Source organism: Sceloporus undulatus, chromosome 2, assembly GCF_019175285.1.
Source record: "Sceloporus undulatus isolate JIND9_A2432 ecotype Alabama chromosome 2, SceUnd_v1.1, whole genome shotgun sequence".
In the NCBI taxonomy this organism is placed as follows: Eukaryota; Metazoa; Chordata; class Lepidosauria; order Squamata; family Phrynosomatidae; genus Sceloporus; species Sceloporus undulatus.
This window is the reverse complement of record NC_056523.1, coordinates 175,897,969-175,910,002: the sequence shown is the minus strand read 5'-3', so window position 1 is coordinate 175,910,002 and position 12,034 is coordinate 175,897,969. Positions and strand designations below refer to the sequence as shown.

Genomic DNA, 12,034 nt, shown 5'->3' with positions numbered 1-12,034 from the left:
ACCAGATGCGGCGCATACTGTGACATCGCAGCTGTGACACCTCCAAACGGGGCGGTGCAGCTGCGACGCCCCTGCGCCGTTGCTGCTTTGGAATGGTGGAAGTGTGCCGCCAAAAGGAGCCGCTTCCCGGTGCTCCTTTTTTGCTGCACAGGAGCGCCGCGAAATTTGGTTGCTGCTGCACTTCTGCGGAGCAAAGAGAGGCGCCAGGGATGCGCCTCTTTCTGGCAGTGTGTACCTTGCCTATATAACTTTTCCTGACCTACCAGACTACTACTTCACTTTTCTGTGGCTTCACTTATCCAAAGCTCCTCCTTCCTATTCTTTCAGTGGATGTTCCTTTCAGGAACAATAACTCAATAAAGCCTCCACATTAAGAGGCAGTATACCTCTAAATACCTGCTATAAGGGTAAATGGGATCCTGTTGGCCTTATAACCTTGTCTCTCTATTTGCCAGAAGCATTTTGGGTAGTAACACGTAGCCCCAGGTACTTGACTAGATAAAGACAAGTTGCTTTGCCTGAAACCACCAAACAAACCTGGAATCTGAGCTCCATACATGAATTCCATACATATTCCCTTCGAGAAGTTATCAGCCCCATTGACACAGCATTTGATGCTGTGTCATAGTCCACATTATTCCATCTTCTGCACCTTGCTTTGTGATAGTCATATGGGATATGGGTTATATGGGATCAGACGTTATATGAGATCTGAGTTATGTATGCATCATAGCTTTATGACATTGGTTTTTTCTTCTTAATTATCTAGTGAATAAACATAATTCACTCTCACAATATATGGAATTGGCTTCCTTTTAGGGAGATAGGCAAATCCAAAGGAAAAGTTTTGTCAACCTCTAGCCACCTCCAGTTAAATTAAACCTCCATAGTTAAGGGGCAGTCTCTCTCAAGACAGTGATAGAGTGGGCCCTTAGTATCTGCTGGGGTCTGGTTCCAAGACCCCTATGGATAATAAAATCCATGGATGCTTAAGTCCCTTAAATATAATGGGATAGTAAAATGGAATTTCCTATACAGAAACGTCAAGGCTTGCTTTTTGGAATTTATAGTGTTTTTGAATATTTTCAAAATATTTGTGGATGGATGAATTCTGGGATAAAGTTTCTGTGGATACAAGCTTCCAGAGCATTAGTAACATAATGGTGAACTTGATCAGGGAAGGGACTTCAGATGACATTATGAGACTCCCATGTCCATTAGGGTCAGCCATTGTGGGTCAGTGTTCAGGAATGGTTGTAACTGGGAATCCTGCAACATCCGGAGGGTCATAGGTTCTTCGCCCCTTTTCTGAGGCAGACAGACAAATCTAACAAACGTATGGCAGCACGCATATATGGAAAACTTTTTCACAGATTTCTTTTCACATGAACAAGTGGTTGTTCATGTGAATTAATTTGCTGGGGTGATGGAAGATTAGTTTAAGACATCTGGAGGGCACCATGTTGCTTGCCCCATGGAGTCAGCATAGCAAAAAGGACTGCAGTGCTTTTGAAGATGTAGCAATGTTTATTTATAATCATTAACAACCAGCAAAGCCCAAACAGGAGAACCAGTTGTCCAGGTAACCAACAGTGACAACAAAAATAGGAATAGAAGGGATAGGAGAGGGCAGAATTAACTTGGCAATTGTTTCTGGTGGTGTTAGGTTTGTGTGTGTGTTCTTTCCAGCTTCATTTCTTCTTGCCAAAGCGCTGTGGAACAGCCATACTCAGAAACTGAGGTGCCATCGAATCCCAAGCCCGGGGGTTGATTCGGACACCACTGCTGGAACTGGCACGGGCATCACGGCCAAACCTACAGAGAGGGATGGGAGGCAACATGGATATTTAGGGAAGGCAGGTCAAGTTTCTGTAGAAACATCTTTGGTACTTAGAGATGGTCAACTCTGCCTGCTCTCTCTGCTCCTTCCAGACCTTTTGTCTTCTCTTATTCTTCCCACCCCATATGCCCTGCTTATTCCTACCAGAGTCTGATTGTCATTCCAGGTGGCTGTGAGAAGCAAGAAAGGAAGCATTATTTTGAATGGTGTCCTTCTCTTCCACTCATCTCAAGGGGAGTGGATGAACTGCCTTGCTAAATCAGGCAAGGTTAATTAAATTCACTATCCTGCCTCCCAATACTGGCCTTAAGATGGCACTGGGAAGAATAATCAAAGGGGTTTGCATTTGTGTGTTTTTAATGAACGGACAAAGCCAGCCCAAGACATTACAGAGACCAAGGATAGGTTGACACTCCCTCTTGCATTCAGGGAGCTATGCTGACTGTTGTCAATACTACTTTGGGAATTTAAAAAATTCCAATTTAATAGATGAAAATCCTGCTACTTTGCATTATATTTCACACATAATGCTAAGCCATGCTTTAACATGATGCACATGGGCAAAAACGATATTTTGCAAAGCTCTGGGCTGGGGCATTCTGCTTCCATCTCATTCCATATAGCTGGAAGAAAAACTAGGATCCAGTTTTGTCAGATTTCTCTCTTGTTCAGTGCAAACCAGGAATGATGGTTTAAAATAAACCAGTCAACTGCTAACAAGCCAACATGTGCAAACATGGGCTTGTACAGCTGGCTTGTCTACCAAGCCAGAGTTTATTTTAAATTGCAATTCTTGGTTCACATAGAATGAAAAACCAGAAAACAATGTGGAACTAAATCCAAATTTATTCCTTTTAAGCAGAGGGTGGAGAAGAGAAAGAAATTCTTGTCCTCGATGATTTGCTGCAGCATCTTTTTGTTAGTTTCTCTAAATCAGGGATGGACAACCTAATAAGGATCTATTGCCTGTCCCTTGCCCATACAGGGCCTCAGCCACCCTGACATGCAACACCACAAGAAAAAGTGCTCTAAAGCAGTGGCGTACCTAGTATATTTGATACCTAGTACTAATTATTTTTAAATGCACCTCCCAACAACATTTTTGGGTTATGGCAGAGCTGCTGGCCGGGTGGCAAACAGAGGTGACTTACCACCTAGTCAGCAAGACCACCAGACCCAGAAAGCAGCCCAGTCCCACCAGCACACAGGGTGACACCCCCCCTCCACTGAGGTGTCATCCGGTGTTGTTTACCCCCCCCCCCCCGGCACCCTCCCTAGTGACACCCTCCTCTAAAATAGGAAATTGCAGCCTGAAGTACTCTGGATCAAAATTTCCCATTGAAACAAATTCAGGTCTTAAAATGCCTTTTTTCAAAATAGGAAATGACCAGCATAGCCTTTTAAGAACTAAAATTGCATGAGTGAGGGTGGTTATGCTGAAAATGCAAACAGGCCCCTTCTAGAGAAACAATTCTCCATTTCAGGGTTAGTGTTGTAAGGGATCCTAAAGGGGCCAGCAGCACTGGGGGCTGCACTGGTTTAGCATTGTGGGTTCTGTGTTCATAAGAAAGCCCTAGGAAGGTAGTAGGGCTATGGAGGGTGGTGGTAGCTGTGGTGCCAATAGGACAATGTGGATTATAGTCTAAACCAGGGGTAGGCAACCTGCGGCCGGCAAGGCCTTGGGACCAGCCCCAGCCCGGTCCTGCCGCCAATTGCCACCGGGGCCTTTGGCCTCTCGCGCACAGGGGCAAGGGAGGCAATTGTCTATGAACACCTCAGAATCATGCATTTATATTAACATTTTTAAAAAAAATCAGCAATTTTTTGCGTGTCCTCCATTTTTTAAAAAAAGTGTCCACCATTTGAAAATGTCCTACATTTGTCCTGGTTTATTTATTTATTTAAATTTTTTTTAAAAAATTTAATTATTTATTTATTGGCTTCGGCCCCCCCAGTTGTCTGAGGGATAGCAACCCGGCCCCCGGCTCAAAAAGGTTGCCTACCCCTGGTCTAAACCTTACGGTATCCAAGGTGCTTAATCCTACTCCCCTCCAATAAATTCCGCACCTTGGCTAATGTCTTGAAACCCTTCAGTCACTAAACAGAGAGTGTTTGGGTGTATGAGAGAGATAGAGAAACTGAGGGAGGGCATATGCGGTGAAATTGACCTAATTTGAGTATTCACCAGAGAGAGCAACCGTGCCTTGAAAATGGGACCCCTTGGCCTCATCTATCTAAAATGTGGGAAGCATCTTAGAGGTTAGTGGGATGCTACGAACACCTTGCAGCTGGGATGGAAAACATTGATGTTACAGTGAGAAGATGTGCTTCTGAGTCTTCCAATGTAAATCTGGGGGGAAAGCTAACAAATGCATGTGAGTTTGGAGACTGGGCAATGAAAATGAAATGAAACCTTGAAGAGGAATAGAGAAACTAGATGAAGCTTTCCTACTGCATAGGTCCAAATAGGTCTTTTTGCCTCCTTGCCTTCCCCACTGCTCCCTGCCCAGCCTCCTTACCTTTGGGGCTGGAATAGGAAGGATGGGCTGCGTCCAGGTCTCTGCACGGCATGAAGGAAGGAGCGGAGCAAGACCCCCAAGGAATTATCCTCAGGAGAGCTCTGAGCAGCATGTTCCTCGTTCTCTTGTTGCTGGAGAGAGGGAGGTAAAAGATCCAAAGTCAGTGGGACGGGGAGAAAAATACAAAATTGGGACACTCCTTTAGAACATAGGTAGTTGGGAGAGGTGTTTGCAACGAGATTAGGAGCTGGGCTTCTGGGATTGCAGGCTAAAACGTGTATTTCCCCATGGTCTGGGTGATTTCAGGACACCCCTCTGGCATGCTGAACCAAGGATGGCAACAGCTCAGGTGGACTTGGCATGAATAACACATTAGATGCTGCAGTGGTCTCAATGTGGTGCTGTATAGGGGGAGAGCCATCCACCCAGCCCCACAACACAGAACAGGTTGTAGGCTGCGTTGATCCCAGGAAAAGTTTCAACGCATGAAGGGAGGTAGAAACTTTTGCAGGAGACCCTGTTTCCCTTTTCTTTTACTTCCTTCGGAACAAGTCTTGCAACCCTTTAACTTCAGATCATGGCTTGGAAATGTATGGACTACAGCATCCATTGACCTGCGCCAACATCATCAATAGTGAAACATGATAGAAATTGCAGTCCTTCAGGTTCTGAAGCTGTTGACCCCTGCTTTGGACAGTTATGCTTGGGGCAAGGTCCACGTTTTGTAAAGCAGGTAGTGATGTGATGAGAAGAACCAGTGTCAAAGAGGCAGTATCACCTCCCCGACCAGCAGCTAAGACATCTAGATCCTACCTGCCTAGTCTTGTGTATTTATTTGTGGATACAGAGATACTACATTTAAGGTTTTATTTAAGGCTCCAGTCCCATCTCAGAGCCAGCGTGGTGTAGGAATTTGTGTGCTGGACTACGATTCTGGGGACCAGGGTTCAGTTCCCCCTTCAACCATGGAAACCCACTGGCTGACCCAGGGCAAGTCACACACACTCAGCCCCAGAAAACCTAATGATCACCATAAGTCGGAAATGACTTGAAGGCACAAAACAATGACAACCAATCATCTCTCAAAACATTACTGAAGCTGTTCTGGAACACCCTATGGTTTGACATCTATGAAACAATTTAGACAACCATCTCTTCACATTGGACACTGTCTGCTCTGCCTCTCACCACCAGTGTGCTTGGTGTGTGTGTGTGTGTGGGTGTGGCTGTGTGAGAGAAAGAGAGAGTGAATGAGTGAATGTAGGGGGCTGTTAGGCATGGTCTTAGTTCATGTTTTTGCATGAGTTGGTGCTTCCATGGCAGTTTTTCTGTCACTGTGAAAATCTTGTCAGCTGAAGATACCAGCACCTACAAGCTGGTCTGAAGAAAAACAGCATCCCCACACCAGCTTGGGTTGGCCCAGGACTATTTGTTCTTGAAGTGAAGAAGATCAAGATGGTGCCTCTTGATTTTTCTTCCACCAGCTGAACTTTACTGGACTAGCAGCTGGATATGGCTTTGGCACTGGGAGAATGGGACACCATCCTACACAATCTACTTAAAGGAGAAATTGCTAGGAACACACAGCTCTGCCCTACAACAACGCGGTCTGGTCAAAGGAATGCTGCTGCTGGTACCCCTGCCACACTTTTTGTAATGCTGCTGGCAGAGGTGGCTGCCTCCCTTGCTGGCACCTTGAAGCAAATGCATGTGAAATATTTTAACTGATGAATCAGCCTTAAAGCTCAAGAAGAGCACCTTCATATATTTTGCTCATCCAATGACAACCTCGCAAAGACAGAACTGAAGATCAGAGCCTGGGACCGGAAGACTTCTTGGAGACTTCTCAGACTTGCCGAGTGGTCTTCCCTAAAAGGGCTGTGTTTTTCAGGTTCAGCACTCACTCAGCACACAGGCTTGTGAGGAAAATTAAGTGCAATATAAGCAAGGATCTCCACAAACAATATATGATAACCCGGAGGAGGAATCTTGAGTGTTCACGTATTCACTGAACATTAAAGAACACCCCTTCTTTCAAGGAGCAAATACTGTTTGTTTGAGTGGTATTTCATTACGGTGAACTCATAATCACACTCCCACTTTCATATGCTAGCACTCTTCCCATCCCATCTGCAAATATGATAGATGCCAGGTTCCCAACACGGCTGCATACCCATGAAAGTAAAAAGCCACAGTCAGTCATCATCTGCATTCACCCCAATAAAATCAAGCCAATTATACTCTGCACATGCTTGCTCTCCCTCCCTCCCTCCCTCTCTCTCTCTCTCTCTCACACACACACACACACACTATATTCCCTAGCAACCTAAACTATACACCCAGAAATACTGAATTCTGAAAAATGTATTATGCAAATTATGTGGTTTTGTGTTTATGTTTGCTTATTGTCTTGCGCTACCCATGGAGAATTATGGCAGAATGCCTTTTAAGTCTAATTGCTGGCAGAGTTGTTGATTGTCTTATTCCTTTCGCTTTCATAAAACTTGATTTTTCAAAGGATTAGAGACTTGCTTAAGAAAGGAAAGAAAGCCAGAATTGCCAAGATGCAGAAAGCGAACACATCTGGAATTGTCACGTGACATAAAGCTCTACATAAAAGCCAGGTATCCTGATGTTTAATCATGTTCAGAGACAAAGCAGTTTGCAGACATTCCTAGAAATCTTAGCTCTGTTGGAGAGGCCTGTATTAGGACCATCTAAAAGGGAAGAGTGAGCGGCTTGTTTAAGGCCATTAGGTATCTGTGGACAAAAGGGAAAGGCTAAAATACTTTTCTCACTTAGCCAGGCATTCCACAGATTACTTGAGTAATCTTCTCCTGTTTAGAAGAAATCCTCAGACTCCAGCAAATGGCTGGATTAGAAGACAAATGGCCACAGGGCACTGTTTTGATTCCAGAACCTTAATCCATGCCATTTACCAGGTCAACTCAGGCATGCGATTCTGTCAAAATGAAACCAAGTAACAGGTGCACCAACACAATGGTTTGTTTGTGTCATAAAGATATTAAATGGGACGCAACAATAAAACCCAAGGCCAACCCAAGGCAAAGGCAGCTTACATTTCTTAGCTGATCGAAGCAGTCCTTCATCCCAGTTGTTGCTCACTGGGGTCCTTATGATGAACTTGACACTGCCCTGGCAGATCACCTTCCTGGACTGGAGTATGTTCAAATTCATCCCTCAAGTCAAGACCAAGGGATTTGATTTTTCCTCAACTTTCTCCTTTCTCCCCTGTTGCAGAACTTTCCAAGGAAAAGGGGTGTGGGGTGGAAAGGTCACTCCATCCTAATGAAGGAACAGTTTCCCAGGCATTTTAAGATAGAAACATCCTTATCTATCCCTTAAGCATGAACTGGCCTTGCATAGCCTATTAGGGAAAATGCAGCTACTGAAAGATGTATCATCTTCATCACCAACTACACCCTGGACTTATTTTTATGGAGTTCCTCAAAAATGCCCAGGAGCTTCAAGCCTACAGTTTGGCCATCCGTTTTGCCTCCCTGCTCTTAGACAGAAAGAGTCAGTGGAGTCATAGTTAAGTGTGTTAGGCTAAGGACTTGGTACATCTGGCCTCAGGGCTGACCCAAGACATTTTGCTGCCTGAGACAGGGTAGTAATGTCCATCCAGCTGTCCACATTAAGGAGCACCAGTACCCAAAGTCTGCTACAAATTTTTTTCCACAGGAGACAGAAAAATCAAACACCTCTTCCCGACCTCTAGCAAGAAAACTAAACCTGCAATGAAGTAGATAACTACAAGGCATTTTAAAGTAATCGCCATGTGTCCACATGACATTTAATCAGTGAACTGCATGATTCCCACATCTGTTTTAATGCTTTCTGAATGTTACTGCAAATGAGAAATAAGAATCCCAAAATATATTTTTTCCAATCCAAGATCAGCTGTGTTTTAACTATTTTTTATAAACTTTGTTAAGAGTTCAAGGTTTTTTTTTTGTTTTGTTTTAATTCAGGTATTTTCTGATGATGGCCAGAATAATAAAAATTACTAGGATTTTGATATATGTAAAAAGTATTTGCAACTCTGTATCGGCTTCTACCTTTTTTTAAAAAAAGAAAAAGAATCACTTTCAACACAATCTGTTGAATCTGTCAAAACTGTATATGAAAGAGAAGCTTTAGTCATGAAGCTTTTGAATAGGAAATAGACACCCAGTAACAATTCATTTAAAACTGTCCTGATAACTGTCTGCTGCCCTTTCAGAAAACTTCCTATTGGCACTTTCATGAGGTTGCCTTATTCCACTTCATGGCATGGCTGTCCTTGCTTGGGTTCAGATCCTCATGTGGCTCACTGTGTGACTTTGGGGTGGGTCTCCTCTCTCTCAACCTCATTTCAGAGGATAAAATGGTATGACAGTGAAGTCCACAGGCACATATAAATCACCTTGAGATGTTTAGAGGAAGGATGGCATACAAACTGAAGACAGAACCAAAGTGCACTTCACACTCAGCCTTATCGATTTTTGTAAAGGTTAAGAATTATAGGTAGAGTTTATCTGGAATTCCAAAATATCCCCAAATCCAAAATGGTCCACATAAGTGGCTGAGATATGACACCTTTGCTTTCTGAAGGTTCAGTGCACACAAACTTAGTTTCATGAACAAATTGTTAAACTATATTATGGCTATAATCAGGCTATAAGGTATATTCAAAACATAAACCAAGTTCATGTTTAGACTAGGATCCCCTCTCCAAGGTATCTCTCATATATATATATATATTTAAGATAGAAACATCCTTATCTATCCCTATATATATGCGCATGCATGCAAATATTAAAAAACAAACCCCAATCCAAATCACTTCTGGTCCCAAGGATTTCGGATAAGGGAAACTCAACCTGTATTACCATCTAAGAATGGCAGGATGCAGCCATAAGGAATAACAAACACAGGAACATGTCACACACATATGGGGTTGCAAGAATAAAATCTGGAGTGGGCTCCTGCACCTTTAATGGTTGTGTAGTAGAGAGAGTTTGAGCAATTGTTGTTTGTCATTATAACCAAGGAACAAGCAACACCTGATGAAATTCCCTCTTCTATACAACCATTAAGGGTACAGGAACCCTCTTTATTTTTGAATCTGGCAACCCTATAAGACTCTCTGTCTTTCTCTTTCTGTCTCTCTCACACACATGCATGCACACAATGATTATGCACACAGAGACAGATTCAAGTCCCAAGCCTACTTACCACCCAGTCTACGAATCTCTCTGGATAGGCATTGAGCTCTTCAGCCACTAGCTCCTTGGAGCCGAGTCTCTCTTCAAGGCCTTGGCCTAACCTCAGGCTGCCTGAGACCAAAGTCAGTGCTAGCAAGAAGCGGATGGCTTCCATATTTGAGGCCTGCTCTCCCTCCTCTCTTCTCCCCTGTCCCACTTCCCTCCTCTTGGCACTGCCTTTATATCTCCACATTGAAGCTGGGGGGACATGGGGTGGGATTGATGACAGTGGTGGGCAACCATTTGTAAGGCAGCGCATGCAGTGGGCGGCCTGCGGCATCTTGCTGTGATGAGCAGAGAGAGACCACGATGGTCCCTGATAGAGATGGCACCAACGCTAGCTGGGGCTGACTGCATGCTTATTGCGAGGATAAATCCACTCAAATGGCTCTTTAAGTCCTATTGAGATTTTGCGGCTAATTGCTTGTTTATCGTGGGTTTGCGGGGCACTAGGGAAATAGAGGCCAGGCTTTTCGGACACCTGGCTACTCTGGCCTCTCTAGTGGCTGCCTTAACTCAGCTTGGATTGATGGGTTTGGGAACTGCAAATGCTGGCATGGGAGCACGCATTCGTTATGTGGCTCTCTACATGGCTTTTCAAGCTCAGATCCCTGCGGCATTCCCACTGACAAAGTGGGGAGCTCTTACAGCTTAATGAAACCCATTTACTAAACAGCAGACTGGTGACAGGACATGGAAAGGAAGCTGTCATGTGGAGAGTCTGGCATGCTGAAATGATGCAAGTCCAGGCACCATGAGTTGAGCTGGGGGAGAGCCGACATTTTAGGCTGCTGGAAGACCAGTCCAGGATGATAGTAATGCCTTCATCCCTTTTGCAACAGAGGTGACTGACACCTTTCTTCTTGCCACCGCTGAGCTTACAGTCCCAAAAGGATTGCCTTTTTGGATTGAAGCTCCCAGAAACACCCCAGAAGATGTGGCTATTGGCTATACTGGCTGGGGGATCCTGGAAGCTGTAATAATAATAATAATAATAATAATAATAATAATAATAATAATAATACTGTAATGGAATGTTTCCCCAACAGAGTCTATTAGCCTTTCTTGAGTTCAGTGTATTATCAGTGTAAAAAAGCTTGGGCTCTACAGACCCCCAGGGAGTGCAGAGCACATATGAAATCAGAAATAGGGTTTTGCATAAAAGGAAGGCAAAGCAATATCCCGATTAAGATGAAAGGATGAAGCAACCTTCAGCAGAAAGGAAATATTGGATGGAGGACATCTTTATCCTGGCCTGGGGAAAGCTTAGATAAGACATACCAACTCTTAGCACACAGAATTCAGCAGCTCATCTTCCAGATGTAATAGCCATCAGGAAAGCAATCTTCCAGGTGAGTAATCTGAGGTCACAGGAAGCCATGGGTTCAAAGAGCTTCCCGGACAGTTGAAACAAAACGAGTTTTAAACTCCATGCTGGAGTAGGATCTGAAACAGGTAGGTGCAGATATTATATGAATGATAATTGGTATTATCTGAAATACATTCTCACCACTAGGTCTTGAAAGCAAGAGGGACAGGCAGACAACTGGAAGTGAAAAGAAATAGCAGCAAGGTAACACCTGGTCGAGGATGAAGAAAGGCCTGGATCAGAGAGTGACAGAAGGAAATTGAGTACATACTGAATTTGATCTCATGATGGAGATAGTTGCTTCCATGAAAGAAAGGGTAAAAACTTCTCCCACTTGTAGGAGTAGGACCTTTGTGTCAATGGTTTGTGTGTGGCTTCAACGATACCTCAAATTGGAGGTAGCAGCACTAGGGATGAATCCTCCAAATAATCAGATGCAAGGTTTCTATGTTCAGGTGATGAACCTGTCCGTCATGTTCAATTAAAACTATTTTTAATTGTTTAAATTTTTTAAGGGGGGGTATTGTAATATTAAGTATGTTGCATGTTTTTAACTATGTAAGCCGCTTTGACTGTTTTATTACAAAAAGCAGGGTGTAAATAAAAGTTTCATTTATTTATTTTTTATGGTGAGTAGGTTGATGACTGTGATGGTCCCTTGAATCACTCTGAAACTGAGAGCCACTCCTGAACTCATGTCTGGATCAGTGCAATGAAACAGACCTTCTTCAATATTTGGGATAGGAAATTCAGAAGAAGATGACACAGAATATCACACTATGTGCTGGTGTGGTGGTAAGGGAATCCTGGTTAGGGTCTTTGCCTAAGGAATAGCAGCATTATGCATACCTATGTGTGTATGAATGTACTTGTCAAGGAGAGTCCACAATTTCCCCTTTGGATGCCGAGCCCACTTGAACCTGTACAATCTACAAAGGTTCAGTAGGGGAAGAGCAATGTAGAGTTGCTGTGGAGGTCTGTCTTGGTGGAGCAGAAGACTGTGGCTCTACCGACTGAGATGAGTCTTGAACCTTCG

General features: G+C 43.7%; 1 protein-coding gene across 1 annotated transcript; it reads right to left on the bottom strand.

The window, feature by feature from the left end:
* Positions 1–1,531: 1,531 nt before the first annotated feature.
* Positions 1,532–9,760, bottom strand: NPFF (neuropeptide FF-amide peptide precursor). Its single transcript, XM_042454603.1, has 3 exons — positions 9,601–9,760; positions 4,360–4,490; positions 1,532–1,815 (listed from the first exon to the last, which is right to left on the bottom strand). Exons 1-3 carry the CDS (start codon positions 9,742–9,744, stop codon positions 1,692–1,694), a joined length of 399 nt encoding a protein of 132 aa, XP_042310537.1. The 5' UTR covers positions 9,745–9,760; the 3' UTR covers positions 1,532–1,691.
* Positions 9,761–12,034: the final 2,274 nt, after the last annotated feature.

Bases quoted from the DNA above. Each gene is read 5' to 3' on its own strand.
- NPFF (XM_042454603.1), bottom strand. From the start codon at position 9,744: ATGGAAGCCATCCGCTTCTTGCTAGCACTGACTTTGGTCTCAGGCAGC. The intron at 4,491-9,600 runs GTAAGTAGGCTT...CCCTCTCTCCAG, and splicing joins AGAGATTCGTAGACTGGGTG to CAACAAGAGAACGAGGAACA. The intron at 1,816-4,359 runs GTAAGGAGGCTG...CCCTCTCTGTAG, and splicing joins TTCCTATTCCAGCCCCAAAG to GTTTGGCCGTGATGCCCGTG.